This window comes from Geotrypetes seraphini, chromosome 8 (assembly GCF_902459505.1).
Source record: "Geotrypetes seraphini chromosome 8, aGeoSer1.1, whole genome shotgun sequence".
In the NCBI taxonomy this organism is placed as follows: Eukaryota; Metazoa; Chordata; class Amphibia; order Gymnophiona; family Dermophiidae; genus Geotrypetes; species Geotrypetes seraphini.
Genome location: NC_047091.1, coordinates 89,897,082 through 89,921,727, shown reverse-complemented (window position 1 = coordinate 89,921,727; position 24,646 = coordinate 89,897,082). Strand labels below are relative to the sequence as shown.

At 44.3% G+C, this 24,646-nt stretch overlaps 1 protein-coding gene across 2 annotated transcripts in view; it reads right to left on the bottom strand.

Moving 5' to 3' along the window:
* ELAVL1 (ELAV like RNA binding protein 1) overlaps positions 1 to 24,646 on the bottom strand; it is a 123,667-nt gene that overhangs the window by 86,322 nt on the left and 12,699 nt on the right. For both annotated transcript variants that reach the window (XM_033954839.1, XM_033954840.1), the window contains exon 3: positions 23,279 to 23,382. In XM_033954839.1, the coding sequence (XP_033810730.1) occupies positions 23,279 to 23,382 (104 nt within the window). The remainder of the gene's footprint in view (positions 1 to 23,278; positions 23,383 to 24,646) is intronic.

Below are 24,646 nucleotides of genomic sequence, written 5' to 3'. Positions count from 1 at the left end.
TTATACCCAGGATAGGCACCCAGAAAGACTATCCCCATGCTCACTGAGTCAGCAAAGCCAAAACAGGAGCGAAGCTGCGCCTGGAGCAATCCATACATGCAGGCCATATGCGAAGCAGATAAGACCAGGATCAGGAGAGACCATCCATCCACCTGCAGAGACAGAGAATAAGAAGTACCAGTAAGCACACCATCACATATATGACAGAGCTCAGCTTGGTGCTCTCTATCTCCACCTGCTGGTTGGTGGACTTAACCTACTTGTATCTAGATTAATCTGCTGACAAGGAATACTGAATTACCAGTGAGCATACCAACCTATGACAGAGCTCAACTTGGTGCTCTCTATCTCCGCCTGCTGGTGGATGGATACAACCCACTTGTCTCTGGATTCATCTGGTGCTGATGACAAGGAAATTGTTGATATTAGCTTATAGGCCACCATCATATCATGAATGTTGCAATCTTGACTTTCCCGTTATGTGGTTCATATATAGGTCAAATTCAGGGGGCACCAAGTCCTTTGGCCAGCATCTCCTCTCTTCCCTATCTCCCCCCCCCCTCCAGGTTTAATTGTCTGATATCCCAGTCTCAAGATCAGCATCTTCCCTCCCACCTCTATTTCTTCCCCCAGGTCAGGCGGCTCACCTTCCAATTCCATGGCCAGTATCTCTCCTTCTTCCTATAGGTCTAGTATCTCACCTCTTGGTCCTGTAAACCAACATCTCCACTTCCACACCCTACTCCCTGAGTCCACCATCCCATCTCCCCTCTCCCTTCCAGCCTGACCCCTCAAACCTTTTCTAGCATAACAGAGGTATTACACACAACATGGGGCTTTTATGTGCAGGCCTACTCTCACATCCACCCTCTCCCTTGCAGAAAATGCATCACAAGAGTATGTTGTTTTTCCAAAGAGCTTGTAGGATGCATTTCCTATTGGGGAGAAAGCAGAATGCAACAGTATACTTGAGAACAGGCTTGTATAGAAGGCCTCATGATAGCGCATAGCACCTTTAGTATGCTGGAGGAGATATGGAAGGGGACAGTGGCCACATGAGGGAGGGAGAAAGCGGGAAAAACTGCTGGTGGGACCTCATGGGAGCACATGAGTCGCTGGACCCTGGAAGCAGAGAGGGATAGGAAGAGGAAGGGAAAGGGAGATCCTGGATCCAGTGCAGGTGGATAGGGAAGAAAAATGCTGGATCTATAGACAGATCTGCAAAATGTATGACTTAAGAGCTCTATATGCAACCTACAGCAATTCTACACAGATGCGCTCTATTTGATGTACATAATTCTCCACCACAGAAACAGATATACATATCAAATTGTCAAAACTGCAACTTCACATTTGTAATTTAATCTTAATTCTCTTTGATATTAAAAATGTAACGGCACAAAAAAACAGGAAAAAAAGCTGTTTATATAATGTTTTTTTCTTTCTAAATTGACCTTAATGAAAGATTAGGTTCTTATCTGGATAATCTTCTTTCTGTTAATCTACTACAGATTCCGTATGTATGGTATTCAATCCAAACACACAAACCAGGTCTTGTACAAGTAATACTCACAGCTTTCAGCACCTCCCAGATTGCAGTAGAGTATAGTGCCCCGTTCAGTTTTGTCCCAAAGCAAATCGATCATCACTGGAATAAAACACAAAGAAGAAGGGGTATAGGGAACTTCCTCACCAACATCATACAGTTCTATTCTGCTCTGCAATTTATAAGACAACAACGAATTAGTAACAAGCATGAATACATTCAAGAAACATAGCAGCAATAACCACCAACCTGCTGTGTGCAACAAGCACTAACATCAAAGGAGCTAGGGACTGACTAATTTACTTACATATTCAAGACAATCTTATACATAGCCAACTGGCTGGCAGGAGAAGAATTTCAAGGCCCTTGTCCTGCTGAAGACAGATGAAATCTGCATACCACGGATGGGAAAGCCAGTCTAGGGCCACTAAAATTATGAGACCTTGATGAATCGCAATCCTGCAGATGACTCAGCCTACCAAGGCCAAGGGGATCCTGGCTTGGCCATAGCTGAACTAACACATCCAGCCCTAAGCTTCCTTGCTCGGCTCTTTGAATGAAGAAGTGCATAACTTTTGAGTTCTTGGCAGAAGTCATTAGGTCCACTGCTGGTCTGCCCCAATGACGTACAATGAGCTGGAACGTCTTTTGAGAGAGGGACCATTCTCCCAGGTCTGAGAAAGTCTGCTTGCACATTTACTACGCCTGCCACGTAACATAGTAACATAGTAGATGACGGCAGATAAAGACCCGAATGGCCAATCCAGTCTGCCCAATCTGATTCAATTTACATTTTTTAAATTTTTTCTTCTTAGCTATTTCTGGGCAAGAATCCAAAGCTCTACCCGGTACTGTGCTTGGGTTCCTACTGCTGAAATCTTCATTAAAACCTACTCCAGCCCATCTACACCCTCCCAGCCATTGAAGCCCTCCCCAGCCCATCTTCCACCAAATGGCCATATATAGACACAGACCGTGCAAGTCTGACCAGTACTGGCCTTAGTTCAATTTTTAATATTATTTTCTGATTCTAGATCTTCTGTGTTCATCCCACGCTTCTTTGAACTCAGTCACCGTTTTCCTCTCCACCACCTCTCTCGGGAGCGCATTCCAGGCATCTACCACCCTCTCTGTAAAGTAGAATTTCCTAACATTGCTCTTGAATCTACCACCCCTCAACCTCAAATTATGTCCTCTGGTTATACCATTTTCCTTTCTCTGGAAAAGATTATATTCTACGTTAATACCTTTCAAGTATTTGAACGTCTGAATCATATCTCCCCTATCTCTCCTTTCCTCTAGGGTATACATATTCAGGGCTTCCAGTCTCTTCTCATACGTCTTCTGGCGCAAGCCTCCTATCATTTTCGTCGCCCTTCTCTGGACCGCTTCAAGTCTTCTTATGTCCTTCGCCAGACACGGTCTCCAAAACTGAACACAATATTCCAAGTGGGGCCTAACCAATGACCTGTACAGGGGCAACAACACCATCTTCCTTCTACTGGCTACGCCTCTCTTTATACAGCCCAGCATCCTTTTGGCAGCAGCCACTGCCTTGTCACACTGTTTTTTCGCCTTTAGATCTTCGGACACTATCACCCCAAGGTCCCTCTCGCCGTCTGTGCATATCAGCTTCTCTCCTCCCAGCATAGATGGTTCCTTCCGATTATTAATCCCCAAATGCATTACTCTGCATTGAATTTTAGTTGCCAGGCATTAGATCATTCCTCTAACTTTTGTAGATCCTTTTTCATATTTTCCACTTCCTCTTCAGTGTCTACTCTGTTACAAATCTTGGTATCATCTGCAAAAAGGCAAACTTTTCCTTCTAACCCTTCAGCAATGTCACTCAAACATATTGAACAGGATTGGCCCCAGCACCAAACCCTGAGGGACTCCACTACTCACCTTACCTTCTTCCGAGCGACTTCCATTAACCACCACCCTCTGACGTCTGTCTGACAGCCAGTTTCTAACCCAGTTCACCACTTTGGGTCCTAACTTCAGCCCTTCAAGTTTGTTCAACAGCCTCCTATGAGGAACTGTATCAAAGGCTTTGCTGAAATCTAAGTAAATTACATCTAGCACATATCCTCAATTCAGCTCTCTGGTCACCCAATCAAAAAATTCAATCAGATGTGCAGCAACCTGAAGAAGCACCTCTGCATACCAGAAGAGCATCTGTGCTTCCAGACACAATGGTGCGCTCCTGGTGCCACCCTGCTGGTTTACATATGCTACTGCTGTTGCGTTGTTGGAAAACTCTTGTACCGTTTTTTCCTCCAGGGCCTTCTCCACATGTGATAACACTAGCCTGATAGCTTGAAGCTTTAGACGGTTCATTGACCATCTCTTTTGATGGCGAGTCCACTGGTCCTGGATAGAGGGTACCCAACCCGCAATGAGCTCCCCAATTGAAAAGGCTGGCATCAGTCATGAGAGTCACCCACTCTATGATCCGGAGAAGCATGCCCTTTGACAAGGAAGCGCCATGAAGCCACCAGTGTAATATGTTCTTCACTGTCCCTGTCCATGGGAGCTGCATCTGAAGAGAATGATGCTGAGGTGACCACCAAGGCAAGAGAGACTCCTGCAGGGGCTGCATGTGCACCCTGGCCCAGGGAACAACCTCTAGTGAGGCTGCTATGGAGTCCAAAACCTGAAAGTAGTGCCAGGCCATGGGGATCGGAAGTGCTAATAGGTCCAAGATTTGTTTCCAGGGCTTCTGTTTGTGTGGCTTGGGAAGAAAAATGTGGCCCTAAGCCATGTCGAACTGAATGCCCAGATATTCCAAGCACCGAGTTGGTTCTAGCTGGCTCTTCTTGAAGCTGATAATCCAGCCCAGCCTTTGCAGGAGAGCCACAACTTTCTGCACTGTCTGCTTGCACTCCGGCTGGGACGGAGCTCTGATGAGCTAATCGTCCAGACAGGGTTATACTTGGACCCCTATTTTGCAAAGAAGAGTGGCCACCACCACCATTTCTTTGATGAAACTGCAGGGAGGGAGGGAGGAAGGACTGCAAATTGGAAATGCTACTGGAGAACATGAAATCTCAGATATTTCCTGTGTCCCGGGAAGATGAAGAGAGGCCTCTGTCAAATCCAGACGCCAGAAATTCTCCTGGAGTCACTGCCGCAATGAGTGATCAGGCTGTTTCCATGTGGAAACATAGAATTTTCAGAAATGCACTTAATGCCTTGAGATCCAGTCCTTTGTGCCTTTCTTGGACATGATAAAGTATATCTGGTTGAACCCAATTCATCACTGGGGACCAGTTCTACGGTGTAAATGTCTAAAAAAGCTGCTGAAACGTGACTTGGACCCTGGCCTCCTTTTCTGGCCTTTCAGCTGAAGAATCTAGAAACAAATCTGAATGGGGACAAAAAGAATTCCATCTTGTGCCCTTTTTGTATGATGTCCAGCACCCATTAGTCCGAGGATCAGTTCCCTTTCCCTCCAAAACACCGACAACTGCTCCCCCCCCCAAAAAAAAAAAAAAAAAGTGTGGTGGTGCAATTCCAAGCCTATTGTCATTGGGACTTTTTGAAGGAAGGGATGCCGTGAGACCCAGAGGTCTGCTGGTGGCTGGAATTGCTGTCTGTACCATTGGAAGGATCTCTGACGGAGGAGTTCGAGGTATTTTTGCGGGCCTGGTGAGAGAGTGGCTAGGTCTGTTGCCCAGCAGCAACTTAGGGTGGCGGTCTGCTACTCTGGCCGTGAATTTATTAAGGTCCTTGCCAAAAAGCATCTACCCTTTGAAGGGCAGTCTGATAAGAATCGCTTTAGAAGCAGAGTCTGGTCCACTGTCTGATCCAGAGCATCCTGCGAGCAGAGACCACATATGGTAAGACTTTGCGCAGGACCCTAATGAGGTCATACAAGGCATTCGCTACATAATCTCCCTTCTATCTGGGGGCAGATGTCCTCCTCTGCTGAGGGTACCCGACCTGCTACTGCCTTAATGCCCAAAGATAGTACCTCGAACTGCTTTTTTAATACCATGTCCACCATACAATCCTGCAAATCATTTAGCATCAACTCTTCCTTCGCTAGGGAGGGCTGTGTGCTTGATGACTTGAAACATGCACTGATCAAACAGCTGCTGAAACTCTGGGGCCATGGGATAAAGCCTGAACATAGCTTCTGCCACATTTAAGGAGCCTTCGGGGGTCTCCCACTGCTCTGTGACCAGAGCAGTGATGTCCGAGTGCGCTAAGAAAAAGGAGGTCCGAATACTGGAGCAGTTTATGACTGTACACTGAGAAGTGGAAGGTTGTACTTCATTTCAATTCCTTGATTGCATTCGCAATAAAATGGTGGACCAATAGACTTGAACAGCCACCGTATAAAGGAGTCATCATCCTGATCAGAGGCCACAAAGGCATCTTGGTTCATGGACCCAAAAATGGAATCACAGTCATCCAGGACAGAGCCAGTGCTTTGAGACAAAAGAGGCATGGAATCTGACCTCCAACTCAGTCAATCTTGGTCCAAGCGGTCATTTGCACTGGGAACTGGATCACTGATCTCAGGAAGAGAAGACACTCCCTGAAAACACTGCAACATGCTCTCGTGACTGTGGAGTGCAGCCTGGGTCTATTAAAAACGCTCTCCACATGAGATGGACAAATTCCAGGGAGAAGTCTTGCACAAAGGCAATAACTGACCCCTGACAGACCACTGACAAGGTTTCATGGGCTTCACTCCAGTTTCGGGTACCGGTGGGATTTTCTCCCAGACCCAGTACAGTTCCCCAGCCCTGGAAGACATGAATGGAGCTAAGCTTGAAATTCTCGCTCTCTCCTCGCACGCAGTACATGGGCGCTCCTCTACCGGCAATCCATTGCAACTGACACATGGATTCATGTTAGTACATGCTGAGGAGCCAAAATGACTCGGGTATGTGAAAACCACTGATAATCAACAATACACTTTCACAAGAATGGATAATCAAAAGGGTACTGTAATAGTATTGGAACGTGAGCACATAGACCAATCTTAATGGAGGAAAAAAGGCCTCAGACAGGGGCCCGCCCACCTCCACAACGGTGGAATAACGGTGTTCGAGCGGTCACTTCACTGGCCAAAAACCTCCTAGTAAAAGTGGTTCAAGCAAAGTGATAGTTTCCAATTCTTTTGAAAATTTAGTGTAGAATAGAAGACAAAAAAACTTATTTCTTTCATCAAGATCGGTACACCAACTTTGGATCTCTGAGACGCTGTTGGCGTCCGATTTAAAGTGGGATCGGATTTGTTACACCCTGAGGCAGCTTTATAGTGAAACGCTGGCCACCGTTGGTGTACCGATCTTGATGAAAGAAAGATAAGTTTTTTTGTCTTCTATTCTACACTAAATTTTCAAAAGAATTGGAAACTAGCATCTTGCTTGAACCACTTTTACTAGGAGGTTTTTGGCCAGTGAAGTGACCGCTCGAACACCGTTATTCCACCATTGTGGAGGTGGGCGGGCCCCTGTCTGAGGCCTTTTTTCCTCCATTAAGATTGGTCTATGTGCTCACGTTCCAATACTATTACAGTACCTTTTTGATTATCCATTCTTGTGAAAGTGTATTGTTGAGTACATGCTGAGGAGTCCATCCCTATTAATTTGAGTAAAAATCGAGGAGTTTTGAGGCAGAAAAAAGCTTTAGAAAAAAAGATTGTTTAAAATCAAAGATGGCCACTGCCAGAAAAATCACACCAAAAACGGCCCGGAAACATGAGACTTAATTAAAAAATACAAAACTCGAAAATAGGGGTGTTAAGAGGTAGGAGATCTGAACCCTACCTTGGAAACCCTCAAAAACAACTTTTTCAGACCCCCCCTCAATTTTACCATAGGAAATAATGGGGTTGTACTCAACAGTTCTATGCAGTGCCTGCCTGTCAGCTTTTCCCTGCAATTGAAGAGAAGGGAAAGGACTTTCTGCCTCAGAAACTTCACCGTTACTTCTTGAAAGTTTTGGGCTGCCAGTTGGACTGACCCTGAGACCTCCACCCCCAAAGAACCTCGAAGTGCAATGAGGACAGGAAATACGCAGCTGGCATCCTGATACACTGGGGGTTCTTACTCAAGGCATCCTTAGCCTATACTTAAGCCTCTGAAAAAAATTCAGCAGGCTCCCAGGGGAACAGACTCTGAGCTCTGAAGAGGCACCCAGTAGGCTGGCCCCACAGGTCCAACCAAAGTTTTACCCAATGAAGCTTCAGTCCAACTCCGCGGAACCTGCATTCTTCCCCAGACAGAAATTCCCGGAATAAGGGGTCTCAAGGCACAGAAGCCACTGAAAAGAACAAAACTTTTAATGAAAAGAGAGAAAAATAAAGCAGAGCAGAACAGAAACACCTCTGCATGGTTCGCTTGCAAAAGGAAAAACTGAAGGGGGCACTATACTCCACTGCAATGCAGGAGGTGCTGAAAGCTGTAAATGTCATTTCTATAAGACCCGATATGCAGGTTTGGATTGAACACATACGTATGGAATCCATAGTAGATGCAACAGAATGTTTCCTTGAGGACCGGAGAATGCTCTCTTACTTTCCGATTTTAGAGTATAAATTTATAATTCACTTCTTGATATAAAAACTAAAATTGCCATTTGAAGCAGAGATTTACAACACTTCTTTGTACAATTGTAAAAGAAAACAGCTGAATGAACAGGAAAATTAAAGGAATGGCCTAATGGTTAGAATCGCTGCTTCAGCACCTGAGGTTGTAGGTTCAATCCCCACGCCGCTCCCTGTGACCCTGGGCAAGTCACGTAACACTCCGTTGCCCCAGGTACTGTAGACTGTGAGCCCGCTGGGATAGATAGAGAAATAGAGTACCTGAATGTAAACTGCTTCAAATAGAAACAGTATATAAGAAATGTAAATAAATAAAAAATCATTAACCTCCTATCACATTTCGATAGACCATACACATTGCTTTGGCCTGCTTTTGCCAGTAAGGATAGTATAGCAAATGTAGTACTGTAACTTCTGACTTAACAATGTTCTATTGTGGAATGGGAGTTGGTGAGGGTTGCTATTTTACTGTATCCTAAAATATTAAAAATGAAGATTTATTGTACTAGGATAAATGTATAGCTCGCTCCTTAATTTATAAGCCGTTTATTGGAGAATGTACATCAGCATGCTATTCTACAGAGATGTATTTTTTGGATCATTTGTTGTTGTTCTACTAATAAAGACTTTATTAAAAAAAAAAAAAAAAAAAAGTTAGTATAGTTGGGTTTAGAAAAAGTCCAAAAACTATTAGGCAGACCCAGGAAAAAAAACACTGCTTATTCTTTGGGGTAGGTGGCATGGAACCTTACTATTTTTGTGGATTTTGCCAGGTACTTGTGACTTAGCAGGATACTGGGATAGATGGTCCTTGGTCTGACCCAATATGGCACTTTAATATAGTCAATGCAAAACCACAGCTCTGGGATCAACAGAAGGGTTCTTCAAGCCATTTAATGCTAATTTAAGATTTCAGCCACATAATAATAATTACAAATTGTGGGGTCGCTGTAAAGCTAGTCAGACCTATTCCAGCAACCCTACAAGTTTTCAAGCTATCCACAATAGATATGCAGAAGACGTTTGTACACTTGAAGTCTCAATTTATGTAAATCTCTTTCATCCATATACACTGTGGATTTCTTGAACACCTGACTGGCCGTGTGATCATCAGAACAGGTTGGAAAACATTGGGTTAACGAGTTTTGGTTTTCAAGCTGTTTTTATTTGGATGAAATTCAATCTCCTCATTCAAGAAAACAGGGCTTCTTACTGCACACAGTAAACCTTTAGAGGGGTAACTTTTAAGCCCCATTAAGATTTTAACTCAACTCTAAACTACCTATCCATATAGAAATGTTTCTTTATATCAACAATGAACAGGTTGATTTACTAACAACTGGAACATTACCTTTTTTGATGTAGCCTTCAATCCATAACCCTACTCCCCACTGCCCTAGCCAGTAAGCTCCTTTGAGCAGAGACCGTCTCCGTGACTCTGTACAGTGCTACGTACATCTGGTAGTGCTACATAAATAATTAATAGTATCTACCCACAGGTTCCCTTACATAAAATTAGCCCTGAATCAGGTAACACACAATTACAGCATTAACACATGCTAACCATTAGAGGAAAAAAAAAACCCCTCGAGTGCTCAATGTTTTTTTCTCCTGTGTAAACCATTTTTAACTTCTCTAACATTTGAAAGAGAATGTGAAGCAGGATGGAAGCTTCAAATAACGAAAAATATAATATTTCCACAGTTCAACAAAACTGAATACTAAAGCTTCCTTGACCAATAAGAGGCTTTAAGTTATCATTTCTTGACTAGAATTCTAAAATCTTCAGAATTATAAACCTCGGGTGGAAAACGTATATTATCTTTATCAAGAAACTTGCTAAACCGCTTTTACTAACATGCAGGTCAACGCGGTTTACAAAAGTGCAACACAGTACTTTGCCGTGATGGTTGTACCTTTTTCTAGGTAATCTACATGCAAAATTCCATCTTTGTCCCAGAACACGCAGTGGTTGGATCTACAGCCTCAGCACCCTGGGGTTGTGGGTTCAAACCCTGCGCTGCTCCTTGTGACCCTGGGCAAGTCACTTAATCCTCCATAGCCCCAGGTATGTTAGATAGATTGTGAGCCCACCAGGACAGAGAGGGAAAATGCTTGAGTACCTGATTGTAAAAACTGGCTCTGTTCTGATTGTAAAAACCTTGATAGGCGGTATATAAAATCCTAATAAACTTGGAACTTGATGACTTCTGTGCTGTGGGTAATCACCGAGTCTCCGTTCTTTGGACTATATATATGAGATGGTTCAAAAATATATAGTCCAAAGAACGGAGACTCGGTGATTACCCACGGCACAGAAGTATATATATATATATATATAGCCAATCTTTTGGTTTATATACCGGATCATCCTCCAGACAACAGAGGCTTGACTCGATTTACACAATAAGAAGCTGTAATAGTTTCTTCAAATAGAATTATTTAAGTAACAATTTTTGAAAGAGAAAGCACAGTTACTTACCGTAACAGGTGTTATCCAGGGACAGCAGGCAGATATTCTTAACGTATGGGTGACGTCACCGATGGAGCCCCGGTACGGACACTTTTAACTAGAAAGTTCTAGTTGACCGCACCACGCATGCGCGGGTGCCTTCCCTCTCGACGGAGGAGAGCGTGGTCCCCAGTTAAGATAAGCCAGCTAAGAAGCCAACCCGGGGAGGAGGGCGGGTCCTAAGAATATCTGCCTGCTGTCCCTGGATAACACCTGTTACGGTAAGTAACTGTGCTTTATCCCAGGACAAGCAGGCAGCATATTCTTAACTTATGGGTGACCTCCAAGCTAACAGAGGGGGAGGAGGGATGGTTGGCCATTAGGAAAATAAATTTTGTAACACAGATTGGCCGAAGAGTCCATCCCGTCTGGAGAAGGCATCCAGACAGTAGTGAGTAGGGAACGTGTGAACTGAGGACCAAGTGGCAGCCTTGCAGATTTCCTCAATGGGCGTGGAACGGAGGAAAGCCACGGAAGCAGCCATAGCTCTGACTCTGTGGGCCGTGACAGCACCTTCCAGTGAGAGACCGGCCCGAGCATAACAGAAGGCAATGCAGGCAGCAAGCCAGTTAGAAAGCGTCCGTTTAGAAACAGGGCGACCTAAACAGTTAGGGTCGAAAGATAGAAAGAGCTGAGGGGATGAGCGGTGAGCCCTGGTGCGATCAAGATAGTAAGCAAGGGCACGCTTACAGTCCAGCGTATGCAGCGCCTGTTCCCCAGGATGAGAGTGGGGTTTGGGAAAAAAGACAGGCAAAACAATGGACTGGTTGAGGTGAAAGTCCGAGACCACCTTGGGAAGGAACTTAGGATGGGTGTGCAGAACCACCTTGTCATGGTGAAAAACAGTGAAAGGTGGGTCGGCAACCAGTGCATGCAGCTCACTAACCCTCCTGGCAGAGTGATGGCAATGAGGAAAAGCATCTTCCATGTCAGAAATTTGAGTGAAGTAGTGGCAAGAGGCTCAAACGGAGGTTTCATGAGGGCTGACAAAACCACATTCAGGTCCCAGACGACTGGAGGAGGCTTCAGAGGGGGTTTGACATTGAAGAGGCCTCTCATAAACCGGGAAACCAGGGGATGGGCCGTAAGAGGTTTTCCGAGGATAGGCTCATGGAACGCAGTGATGGCACCGAGGTGGACTCCGATGGAGGTAGACTTGAGGCCAGCGTCGGACAGAGAGAGCAAATAGTCCAGTACAGTTTCCACCGCCAATGAGGTGGGATCGTGGTGATGCAGTAGACACCAAGAGGAGAACCTGGTCCACTTCTGATGGTAACATTGGAGGGTGGCCGGTTTCCTAGAGGCATCCAAAATGCGACGGACAGGCTGAGACAGATTCTGTGGAGAGGTCAGCCCGAGAGAAACCAAGCTGTCAGGTGGAGCGAGGACAGATTGGGATGTAGTAGAGACTGATGCTGCTGCGTAAGTAGAGTAGGAAACACAGGAAGAGGAATGGGCTCCCTGGAGCTGAGCTGGAGCAGGAGAGAGAACCAGTGTTGGCGAGGCCACCGAGGCGCGATGAGAATCATGGTGGCATTGTCTCTGCGGAGTTTGAACAACGTCTGCAACATCAGAGGAAGTGGAGGGAAGGCATAGAGAAACCGACCCGTCCAGTTGAGCAGGAACGCATCCGGGGCCAGACGATGAGGAGAGTAGAGTCTGGAACAGAAAAGGGGCAGTTGATGGTTGTGAGGAGCTGCAAAGAGGTCCACCTGAGGAGTGCCCCACCGATCGAAGATGGAGTGGAGTGTGGTCGGATCCAGAGTCCACTCGTGAGGTTGAAGGATGCGGCTGAGTTTGTCGGCCAGGAAATTCTGTTCGCCCTGGATGTAGACAGCCTTGAGGAAGAGATTGCGGGCCGTGGCCCAGGTCCAGATGTGGATGGCCTCCTGACAGAGGAGGGGAGAACCGGGGCCGCCTTGCTTGTTTATGAAATACATGGCGACTTGGTTGTCTGTGCACAGGAGAAGAACCTGAGGGTAGAGAAGGTGTTGGAAAGCTTTGAGTGCATAGAACATGGCCCTGAGTTCCAGGAAGTTGATATGATGTTGACGTTCCTGAGGGGTCCAGAGACCCTGTGTGCGAAGTTCTCCCAGGTAGGCTCCCCATGCGTAGGGGGAGGCATCCGTGGTAATGACCATGGAGTGAGGGGGTAGATGAAAAAGCAGACCCCTGGAAAGATTGGAGGAGTTCAACCACCATTGAAGAGATCGCTGAAGAGACGATGTCACACAGATGGGATGAGAAAGAAGGTCCGTGGTCTGAGACCATTGGTTGGCTAGAGCCCACTGAGGTGTTCTGAGGTGGAGTCGTGCCAGAGGGAGCACATGGACCGTGGAAGCCATATGGCCCAGGAGGACCATCATCTGCCGAGCAGGGATGGAGTGATGAAGGAGCACCTGGCGGCAAAGATGGAGCAGGGTCTGTTGACGGTCGGAGGGGAGAAACGCCCTCATCAGAGTGGTGTCGAGAACTGCTCCAATGAACTGAAGTCGCTGTGTGGGAAGCAGATGCGACTTGGGGTAGTTGATCTCGAACCCCAGAAGATGGAGGAAAGAGATGGTGTGTTGAGTGGCTTGTAGCACAAGCGGAGACGTAGGTGCTTTCACCAACCAATCGTCCAAGTAGGGGAACTTGTGGAGGGAGGTTGTGAGACCTGAGGAAGGCCGCCACCACAATAAGGCACTTGGTGAATACCCTGGGCGATGATGCGAGGCCAAAGGGTAGCACTTTGTACTGGTAGTGATGGTGCTGTATCTGAAACCGGAGGTAGCGACGTGAAGTCTGGTTGATTGGAATGTGAGTGTAGGCCTCCTTGAGGTCTAGGGAACATAGCCAGTCGTGTTGAGAGAGAAGAGGGTAAAGCGTGGCAAGGGAGAGCATTCTGAATTTTTCCTTGACCAGACACTTGTTGAGGTCCCTGAGATCGAGGATGGGACGTAGGTCTCCTGTCTTCTTGGGTACCAGGAAGTAGCGGGAGTAGAATCCCTGACCCTTTGGTCTTGGGGGACTTCTTCGATGGCATTGAGAAGAAGGAGGGATTGAACCTCCTTGAGAAGGAGGAGGGTTTGAGAGGAGTGAGAAGCAGAATCTACGGGAGGATTGTCTGGTGGAAGAGTCTGGAAGTTGAGAGAGTAGCCGTGGCGAATGATGGTAAGGACCCACTGGTCTGACGTGATGACCTCCCAACGGCTGAGAAAAAGTTGCAGGCGTCCTCCGATAGGTTGAGGAAGAGGTAACGCTGGTGAGAGACTGGCTATGCCCTGGAGAAAGGAGTCAAAAGGGCTGAGAAGGTTTTGACTGAGGGAGAGGCTTGGCAGGTTGATGAGATTGGGAGCGAGCCTGAGTTTGCTGTTGCTGACGAGGTCGGCAAGGTTGTTGCGGAGGTGGATGAAGAGGTCTGGCTGAGAATCTGCGTTGGTATGAAGACTGCTGTCTATAGGGGCGAGCAGGTGGAGTCGTCTTCTTCGGTTTGATGAGAGTATCCCACCTGGTCTCGTGAGCAGAGAGTTTCTGGGTGGTGGAGTCTAGGGACTCTCCGAAAAGTTCATCACCAAGACAAGGTGCGTTAGCCAGGCGGTCTTGGTGGTTAACGTCGAGGTCGGAAACTCTCAGCCAGGCCAGACTTCTCATGGCAACCGCCATGGCCGAAGCTCGAGAGGTGAGCTCGAAAGAATCATAAATAGAGCGCACCATGAATTTGCGGAGTTGGAGTAGACTGGAAATGTGTTGTTGGAAAAGAGGGACCTTACGTTCAGGAAGATACTTTTGTAATGAAGAGAGTTGTTGAACCAGATACTTCATGTAGAAGGAGAAGTGAAAGGTGTAATTATTGGCTCTGTTTGCAAGCATTGAATTTTGATAAAGGCGCTTGCCAAATTTATCCATCGTTTTGCCCTCTCTGCCAGGAGGGGTAGATGCATAAATACTGGATCCCTGGGTTTTCTTCAAGGTGGATTCGACAAGAAGAGATTCATGGGGTAGTTGGGGTTTGTCAAACCCCGGAATAGGGATGACCCTGTAGAGACTATCCAGTTTTCTAGGGGCCCCCAGTACCGAGAGAGGGTTCTCCCAATTCTTGTAGAAAGTTTCCCGTAAGATGTCGTGGACGGGTAACTTTAGGAATTATTTGGGGGGTTGCTCGAAGTCCAGGGCATCTAAGAAAGCCTGTGACTTCTTAAGAGTCAGATTCCAATGGGATAGAGAGAGCCGCTGACATTTCCCGAAGAAATATGGTGAACAAGGATTGTTCAGGCTTGGAACCGGTATAGATTGTGGAGGGCTCCTCGTCGGTTGAAGAAGCCTCATCGTCGGTACTGGGTTGGGATTCTTCCCAGAGGTCTGGGTCCCTGACGTCGGTGTGTATAGGACGGGACGGTGGTGTGGATGGTTCTGCGTGGCAAGTCTTAGAGAGAGATTTGCCAGAACGCATGGAGACGGTACCGGGGGAAGAGCAGCGGTGCCGGTCTCGGTCGGCTTGGCGACGGTCCCGATGTCGGAGAGGATCGGCATCAGAGTGTAGTTGCACGAGAGGGTTGGTGGGTTCCGCCGCAAGCACCGGCATGGACGTGTTTAATGGTACCGATGGAGTCGACTCCGGTGGTATGGTGCGAGGCTCGGGCCGGTCCGGTACCGGAAGGAGCGGGGCCAATATTGTTGGCAACAGGTGCTGTAGTTGTTGCTGTAGCTGCTCCTGTAATTGAGTTTGGAGTATGGCCGCAATGCGGTCGTCCAGAGGAGGCACCGGTACCGCTTTTTTCTTTTTTGGTACCATAGGTGCTGCTCTACGCCCCGGCGATGAGGAGGCCGATGACGAGGCACTCACCAAAATCGGGGCTGAGCGTTTACGGGGTCGGCTGGATGCCGGGAGGACCGGTGTCGCCGCCGTGGCAGGAAGGTGTTCAAGGGAAGTGGAAGGCTTCTTAGCCGGCTTACCTGACGCCATCGACCCCGAGGAAGGATCAGGCGGTGTGGAGGTAGTCGGTGCCGACTTTAGCGGCGCCGTCGATGGTGTGGCACACTCCATGGCAGATCCGGTGCCAAAAAGGATGTTCTGCTGGATCTACCTATTCTTTAACGTACGTTTTTTAAGAGTAGCACAGCGGGTGCAGGTGTCAGCCCGATGCTCTGGACCCAGGCACTGTAAGCACCAATTGTGCGGGTCAGTGAGAGAGATCGGGCGTGCACACCGCTGGCACTTCTTAAAACCCGGCTGAGGGGGCATGAATGGAAACACGGCCTCCGCAAAATCAAACCCGGAGGCCTGTATGTTGGCAACAGGCCCCGCCGGGGCCGGCCAGAAAAATAAAGGAAAAGACAAATTAAAGAATTTTTTTTTTTTTTTTTAGACGAAAAAGAAACTTGAAGGGAAAAAGGCAAAAAAGGAAGAAAATTACGCGAGCGGGAAGGCAAAGTAGAAAATTTCAACAGCCGTTGAAAGCTCCGCGGAAACGAAGAAACTGGGGACCACGCTCTCCTCCGTCGAGCGGGAAGGCACCCGCGCATGCGCGGTGCGGTCAACTAGAACTTTCTAGTTAAAAGTGTCCGTACTGGGGCTCCGTCGGTGACGTCACCCATACGTTAAGAATATGCTGCCTGCTTGTCCTGGGATAAAAAGTAGATCTGCTCTCAACTGGTAGTTCGTTCCAAATAGAAGTAAAGATGTATACAAAGGAGTGAGAGACATAACCTAATGCCTTTATTCCCAGATGTGGACTAGAAAGTTTCATCTGCAGAAATGGAAAGAAGGGAGATTGTAGATGCCTTTCAAGAAGCTCTGCTCAGACAAATGGTGATGGAACCCACGAGGGAAAAAGCGAAATTAGATCTGGTCCTCACAAATGGGAAGTATCTCTAATGTTCGAGTGGGTGCTCACCTGGGAAGTAGTGATCTAACAGTTTGGTTTGATATAATGGCTAAAGTGGAGAGCGGCCACACGATACTTGTCCTAGATTTCAAATGTATGGACTTTAATAAAATGGGAGAGTACCTGAAGAAAGAGCTGTTAGGATGGGAGGACATAAGAGAAGTGGAAAAACAGTGGTCTAAGCTGAAAGGAGTGATAAAAATGACTACAGACCTTTATGTGAAGAAAATAAATAAAAACAAGAGAAAAAGGAAACCGATATGGTTCTCCAAACTAGTGGCGGAGAAAATAAAGGCAAGAGAGTTGGCGTTCCTGAATTAAGAAAAACCAAGAAGAGGAGTATACAAAGGACTACAGGGTGAAACTGAAAAAAGCCAAGAGAGAGATATGTCTGGCGAAAGCGCAGGCAGAAGAGCATATGGCTAAAAATGTAAAAAAGGGAGACAAAATTTTTTTCAGATATATTAGTGAAAAGAAGAAGATGAAAAATGGAATTGCTAAACTAAAAGATGCTAGGAACCGATATGTGGAGAGTGATAAGGAAAAAGCAAACATGCTAAACAAATACTTCTGTTCTATGTTCACGGAAGAAAATCCCGGAGAAGGACCGAGATTGTCTAACAAAGTTACACAAGAAAATGGAGTAGATTCTGCGCCGTTCATGGATGAAAATGTTTATGAGCAACTTGAAAAACAGAAGGTGGACAAAGCCATGGGACTGGATGGGATCCATCCCAGCTGAGGGAGCTCAAGAGAGTTTCTGGTGGGTCCTATTAAAGACTTGTTCAACAAATCTCTGGAGACAGGAGCAGTTCATGGGGATTGGAGAAGAGCAGATGCGGTCCCTATTCACAAAAGTGGTCACAGAGAAGAAGCGGGAAACTACAGGCTGGTTGTTGGAAAATAATGGAAGTGTTGCTGAAAGAAAGGATAATGAACTTCCTAGAATCCGAGGCAACATGGCTTTACTAAAGGTAAATCGTGCCAAACAAACCTGATTGAATTTTTTGAATGGGTGACCAGAGAACTGGATCGAGGACATATGCTAGATTTAAGCAAAGCCTTTGACACGGTTCCTCATATGGGGCTCTTGAACAAACTTGAAGAGCTGAAGTTAGGACTCAAAGTGGTGAACTGGATTAGAAACTGGTTGTTGGACAGATGCCAGAGGGTGGTAGTTAATGGAAGTCGCTCGGAGGAAGGTAAGGTGAGTAGTGGAGTCCCTCAAGGTTCGGTGCTGGGGCTGATCCTGTTCAATATATTTGTGAGTGACATTGCTGAAGGGATAGAAAGTAAGGTTTGCCTTTTTGTGGATGATACCAAGATTTGTAACAAAGTAGACACTGTGGAGGAAGTGGAAAACATGAAAAAGGATCTGCAAAAGTTAGAGGAATGGTCTAATATCTGACAACTAAAATTCAATGCAAAGAAATGCAGAGTAATGCATTACATTTGGGGATTAATAATCGGAAGGAGCCATATATGCTGGGAGGGGAGAGGCTGATATGTACGGAGGGGGAGAGGGGTGATAGTGTCCGAAGATCTAAAGGCGAAAAAACAGTGCAACAAGTACATGGCTGATGCCAGAAGGATGCTGGGCTGTATAAAGAAAGGCGTAGCCAGTAGAAGGAAGACACAAAGGAAGGAAACAAAAAGGCTTGAAGCGGTCCAAAGGAGGGCGACGAAAATGAAAGGAGGTTTGCAACAAAAGATGCATGAGGAGAGACTGGAAGCCCTGAATATGTATACCCTAGAGGAAAGGAGGGTCAGGTGGATATATGATTCAGACGTTCAAGTACTTGAAAGGTATTAATTTAGAACATAAATCTTTTCAAAAGGGCATAATTTGAGGCTGAAGGATGGGAGACTCAAGAGCAATGTAAGGAAATTCTTATTTACGGAGAGGGTTGTGGATGCCTAGAATGTGCTCCCGAGAGAGGTGGTGGAGAGGAAAACGGTGATGGAGTTCAAAAAAGCGTGGGATGAACACAAAGGATCTAGAATCAGAAAATAAAAGTAAATTGTTTCCCTTATACTTATCAATTTAAGGGGTAGGGAGGGGGGAATTTTATTATTACATGTTTTATATGATAATGGAATATATGGGTGGGTGGGGTGGGAAAAGGGAAGGGATATGTTTTTATGTAATATATCAAGTTATGTAGTTAATGTTAATCTGAATGAATATATTTAACACTTAATGTAATTTTGAAAATGAATAAAGAATATTAAAGAAAAAATAGAAAATAAAAGTAAATATTGAACAACTAAGGCCAGTACTGGTCAGACTTGCACGATCTGTGTCTGTATATGACCGTTTGGTTGAGGAAGGGCTGGGGAGGGCTTCAATGGCTGGGAGGGTGTAGATGGGCTGGAATGAGCTTTGACGGAGACTTCAGTAGTTGGAACCTAAGCACAGTACCTTGGAGAAGCTTTCTATTCTTGCCTAGAAATAGCTAAGAAGAAGAAAAAAATAAATAAATTTTAAATTGAATCAGGTTGGGCAGACTGGATGGACCATTCGGATCTTTATCTGCCATCATCTACTATGTTACTATGAGAGGTTCATGGTTTTACAGTTCATAAAGCATTAAGAGAAATAGGAACCAAAGACAGAACTATTCCATTCAAATTTTTGAACACTATGGTAGCACACAAACTGAATTCTAAGAGAACTGGCAACCAATGAAGAGCCCTCAACAAAGGAGACACATGATTGTACTTCTTTTCCAATAAACCAATTTGGTTGCTCTATTTTGAATCAACTGTAACCTCTTCAAGCTGCCCTTAGTTAGGAAAGCGTAAAGAGAGTTGCAATAATCCAGTTGTGCCAGTACAATAGACTGGGCCAAAATAGCAAAATGCTGTTGATGAAACAGATTACGGACTTTTCTTAACATTCGAAGACTTAGAAAACATTTTCTTGAAAGATTATTAACCTGAATTTGAAACGAAAGTGAAGAAGCCAACATGAAACCCAGTATCCTTGATGAGAATTCAACAGTTAACAAGTCATCAGTCTTCAAAATCACCAATGGAAGTAAAAGATCCAATTTAGGGCCAAACCAGAAAAATTTAGTCTTTGCGGAGTTGAGTTTCATCTGGACTGTAGAGACCCAAGTTTGAAGTCTAGTGATACAAAAATTAATATCCAATGATATGTTAATCAGTAAAGGGTCAACCTCCAACAATATAAAAGTCATCCACATAGGGGAAGATTGATTCCAGTCTTGTCAGTTTAAGGTTTCTTAATGTGGTCATGTAAATATTAAAAAAAGTGGAGACAAGGGAGAATGAGGAACACCACAATGATCTCCAAACAAACGATGAATTACCTTCAGCATGAACATGATAGGATTGCACGTATACATATGAGGGCCGTTCAAAAAGAATCAGACATAAGAATAACCTTACTGGGTCAGACCAATGGTTCATCAAGCCCAGTAGCCCGTTCTCACGGTGGCCAATCCAGGTCACTAGTCTTCTTTTCTCTTGTATAAAAGCTCATGAATAATAAAGTCTACTCGCTCTCAGGATATCTCCAGGATATCTATCATCTTTTAGCTGATATTCTTCTATCATCCAGGATCATGAAATGAATGGCATCCAGGATTTTTGGAATTGTCACTTGAGCTGGTCTCCCAAATGTTCTTCATCTTTCGTGCTCCAATAAAACATAGTTCTTGACTGTGGAGTAGGAAAGGCACTTATCCCCTAATGTAACTGACATAATATCATAAATTTAGTTGAGTTTCCTTTTAGGAAAAGATATTTCATTAACGCTTGGGACTCTTTTGCAGTGAAATCGTTGTGTTTACACCATTTTCACTTAGTCCATAAAGTTTAAATGATCAGGATACAATTAAATTTAGGTCAGGCACATACGAAAAACTTTGATATGATGAAAGTATTAGTCTAAAAGTAGAAGAAATAGGAAAAGCCAAAGACCTACCAGCACCCCCCACCCCACTCGTAAAAGTAAATGGAGCAAGTCTGTAACTTTGGGTCAAAGACATACAGCAAGTACTGCAAGGTGGTGGATGTGTGGTCACTGGTGGCACACCAGGAAGAAAAGCATGCCCACTTGAATTGATAAGAATGCTTGATGAAAGGTTTCCTGAGGCTAGAAAAATGTGCTGGAAATTGATGGAATGAGAAGTCAGCTGCTGCTACTACTATTAACAGCTGAAGTGGCTGTGGACTCTGGCTTAAGGGCAACTGTGGTTGAACGAGGCAGGGTTATAACAGACTTGCAGCTGAACTCAGATGATGCAAACTCCCTCCCCCTCATATCTTGTGTGCCAGGAACAAAAATGGCATCAACACCTGCCTTGCTAGTGCATGTGGAGCTGGTGACTGAGGCCCTGGATCACCGGGTGCTGGTTTAAAGCCTAATGGGGTAGAGGGTGGCTAAAGGCCTTGCTGCAGGGAACCTGAGAGTACCACACCGAGTTGGTTGGCAGGGGATATTGGAGGCCATAATGGCAGAACTTTCTAGATTAATTATTGTTGCAGAGACTATCTCTAGTGTGCAATGTTTCTCATTAACAAGCAGTTCTTAATTTTCTTACCTCCCTCCCCCAATGTATGGTGTAGTGAGATTATTTAGCTGCCATCCATTGGGCTAGGAAAAAATGATTGAGTTCAGAGGAAGAAGGAACCTGGTTTTCAGCACAGGAACCTCTGCATATGCTCATGGGAATCTGTTTCAAAAGCTTCCCTGAACTACAGGAAGGCAAAACCACTGAAAGTCATCTGGATGACATCTTCCACTAGTGTGAGTGAATTCCTCAGGCTTTCGACACAAAATAATTTGTATTGTGTTGATGAGCACACCATTTCATAGTTTGCTAAGGATCTGGCAGTGGCAGGTCACCTCTTCTTGAGATGTGGAATTTATGCCCCCCCAAAGCAAGCTGCTCTACCCTTCCTGTCTCTTCTAAGCGCCAAGTTTCTTCTTGGTGGCAGAACTTTACTTTCCTGCCACTGTGCTTTCTGCTGGCTCCTGCTCTGCTTTAGGAATCCAGTTGTTTGAACATAACCAACCTAGGCATATGGATGGATAAACTGAAGGACTATTGCTAACACAAAATGTACCTGATTAGGCATATGGATCCAGTTGTTTGAACATAACCAACCTAGGCATATGGAGGAATAAACTGAAGGTGCTATTGCTAACACAAAATGTACCTGAAAACCTAGTGTTCTTATGTGCCTTTTAATTCACAGTACCACTTTGTCATTGATGACAGTTTCCCCAGCAGATGAAGACCCTGGCCTGTAAATATCACAATGGTTTCCTATGTCAGAGTCAAAGGTTTTGTGCATGCCATCATTTCTTGGGAAGAGAAAAAGGCTTGTCCTAGTACATGTCTCAGTACAAGCTGAAAACTCAGATAAACTTTGCACCTCAGAATCATGAAATTTTATAAAAATTCTAATTAGACAAAAGGTTCTCCTAACTATACTTTGAACAATTTTTGGAAAACCAGTTAATCAAAATGCAGAAACACAAAAATTAGGGCTAAGAAAGATCACGTGAACCACCAGTGTGACTAGAACACACTTAATTTACAAGAACATAAATGGGCCTATCTAATAAAAATGCTGTAAAGATTTGCAGTTGGTACTTGTGAAGCCTCTAAATATGTTAACTTTTAAGGGCACTCCCAGCATTTTCATACATAATTAGCTCTGATACATCTTCCTTACCATGCATTAACTGCACTACAGATAAAATGATAGTTAGCTACACCTATTTAGGTGGCATCTATACTGCATTATAAACCAAATCACTTTAATGAATAACTACTTTCACTTTAATCGTATTGCACAGTCTCTGATAATTTTTTTGCCTTGTTACATGTTAGTTGTTAAGGCAGAAATTAGCATAAATTAACTGCTCAAACACCCTAGTAACAGGCCCCCAAACTCTATAAATCTTAATATTCCAACAGTAAAATATTATTTTAAGTACAAACTATTTCCCCATTTAGAACCTTAAAATTTTGCCATCTTGTCTTTCACAAATTGTCCAATACAAAACACACCAATAATTCATCCATATGTTGATCTTTCATGTATTTACACTCATTTTGTCCATTTTCCTAGAATGCTGAAAATATGCATTTGACATGACAGAACAACAGTTTCCTGAAAAACTTATTTGTCCAAGAGTGACAATACATTTGTTCTTATTTGCAACAACAGTTTAATTATAATTACTTTCTCTGGACACAGGAATTGAGTAACTAGATTGGACAGATTTAGAAAACTTTTAATAAGTGGTTCTGCACTTGAGAGCAATTCTAAGGACTCCATTCTCCTACCAGGCTTTTATTATGACAGAGACCTTACAGTAAACTTTTTCCTCACACACAATGAAAACTACTGCAATTAGCTAGATTTATAAGTGGCAACTGGCACAGGTAGCCCAATTGTTTTAAAATGGTCTGTACATGCTAGTTTTCCAGAGTCAGGAGTGACAGTCATCTTTTAGAAGAAAGAACTGTGCCTTTTAAAGTCTTAAATATGAAAACAGAGAAAATGACCACAGATAAAGACCACAGGGTAGACTAGATGTGCTTAATTTCATTCCTGGTGCATGGCCATAGACTTCAGTCTCTCTCTTATTGCTGAATGTATCCTAGAAGAAATCTGGCAAATTAGTTTTCTCCTAGTTGCCCCAGTGCATATTTTGAGGGTGCAACAAAGAGTAGGGAACCGATAACCTGGACTACACAAGCTCCAACTTACAGTTCAGCTTTAAAATTCAACATAGTTACCTTGATAGTTTTTGATTGAAGTCTGAGACCATTCAGTGTATTTATTGCTCTTTCAGCGTCTTTTGCGTTAAGATAGTTCACAAAGCCATATCCTAAGCTGTGCCCTTAATTAAAAAAACAAAACAAAAACAAAACAAAAAAACTCTACGCAAGTCAAAATAATATATAATATTGTAGTAAGCCTTGCACTAACCTTGGACAGGTTTCACCAGATTGAATATAACAAAAAAAATTTTTTATCTGAACTTGCCCAGTATATTATAAATCAATCAAGAACACTTCCTCCTCCTTTGTCCAATGAAACAGGGCAGAATCAAGGAGGAGAGATATGAGCAACCAGGCTAATGCATGTGTGTGGGGGGGGTGGGCTCTATGGCAACTTGGTTGAAGGGAGATGCTGCTTCTTTAGCATAGTGGTACATTTCCTAGCATGAAACTTAGTTTCACGGTTGGAAAATATTGTGAAAATATTTTAGTAAGGACTGAAAAATGTTCACACTAAGTTAAAGAAGCTCTCACCCACTTAAGGGGAGGTTCAGATTAATATAGATATGTATCTCCAGAGTCTGCTAAGGGAAAGGTAGGATACATGAAGACAACATGGCTTAATGAACAAAATCCTCAGGTGAATGTTTATATAACATGCTATGATCCTTCATGATACAGAAAATCACCAATAATTTACACTTTATAAACAGATCTCTCACACCACCATTAAAGATATGTTTAAAATAAAACTTTTTCAATGTTCAACTTTATTTACACCACTATTTTCTGATTTTGAGGTCACTTCTGATAAGTTTCTAAAATATCTAGAACATACAAGTGTAAGAGTACTACATTGCAGTGTGGAAGTAGTGGAAAACAGATGGTTTGCACTACAGTGCCAGGTATGAGAGAACTGAAAATCAAAGTGCTTTATATAGTCACCTGCTGGGGAGACGATGTAGGCTATATTATTGTAAAGATAACTTCAATGGGGTGGAAGAGAGGAAGATAGTCCCGATGTTTTGAAAAGGGGTGGTTGGCTGTGTTTTTTGTTAGGATGGAGAAGGAAAAGGTTGAAATCCCATTAACTGCATTGCAGTACCTTTGCTTATAGCCTCTCCTTCTGCGCCCCCCCCCCCCCCTTTCTCCCTGTAAATCAACCAATAATCTATCTACCCAATCTTGAGAACTGATTTTCTTTTGAAAAAGGAAACATTTCCTTTCCAGTCTGCCTTCATAAGTTATTATTGTTAAACCTACCAACTTGTACCAAATAATTAGAATGAGTATGTTGAAAGCAAAAAGCACCAAGGAATAAAATTTGGGATGTTACATTATTCAGAAGTGGTAGCAATAGCAAGGCTACCAGATTTCCAAGAG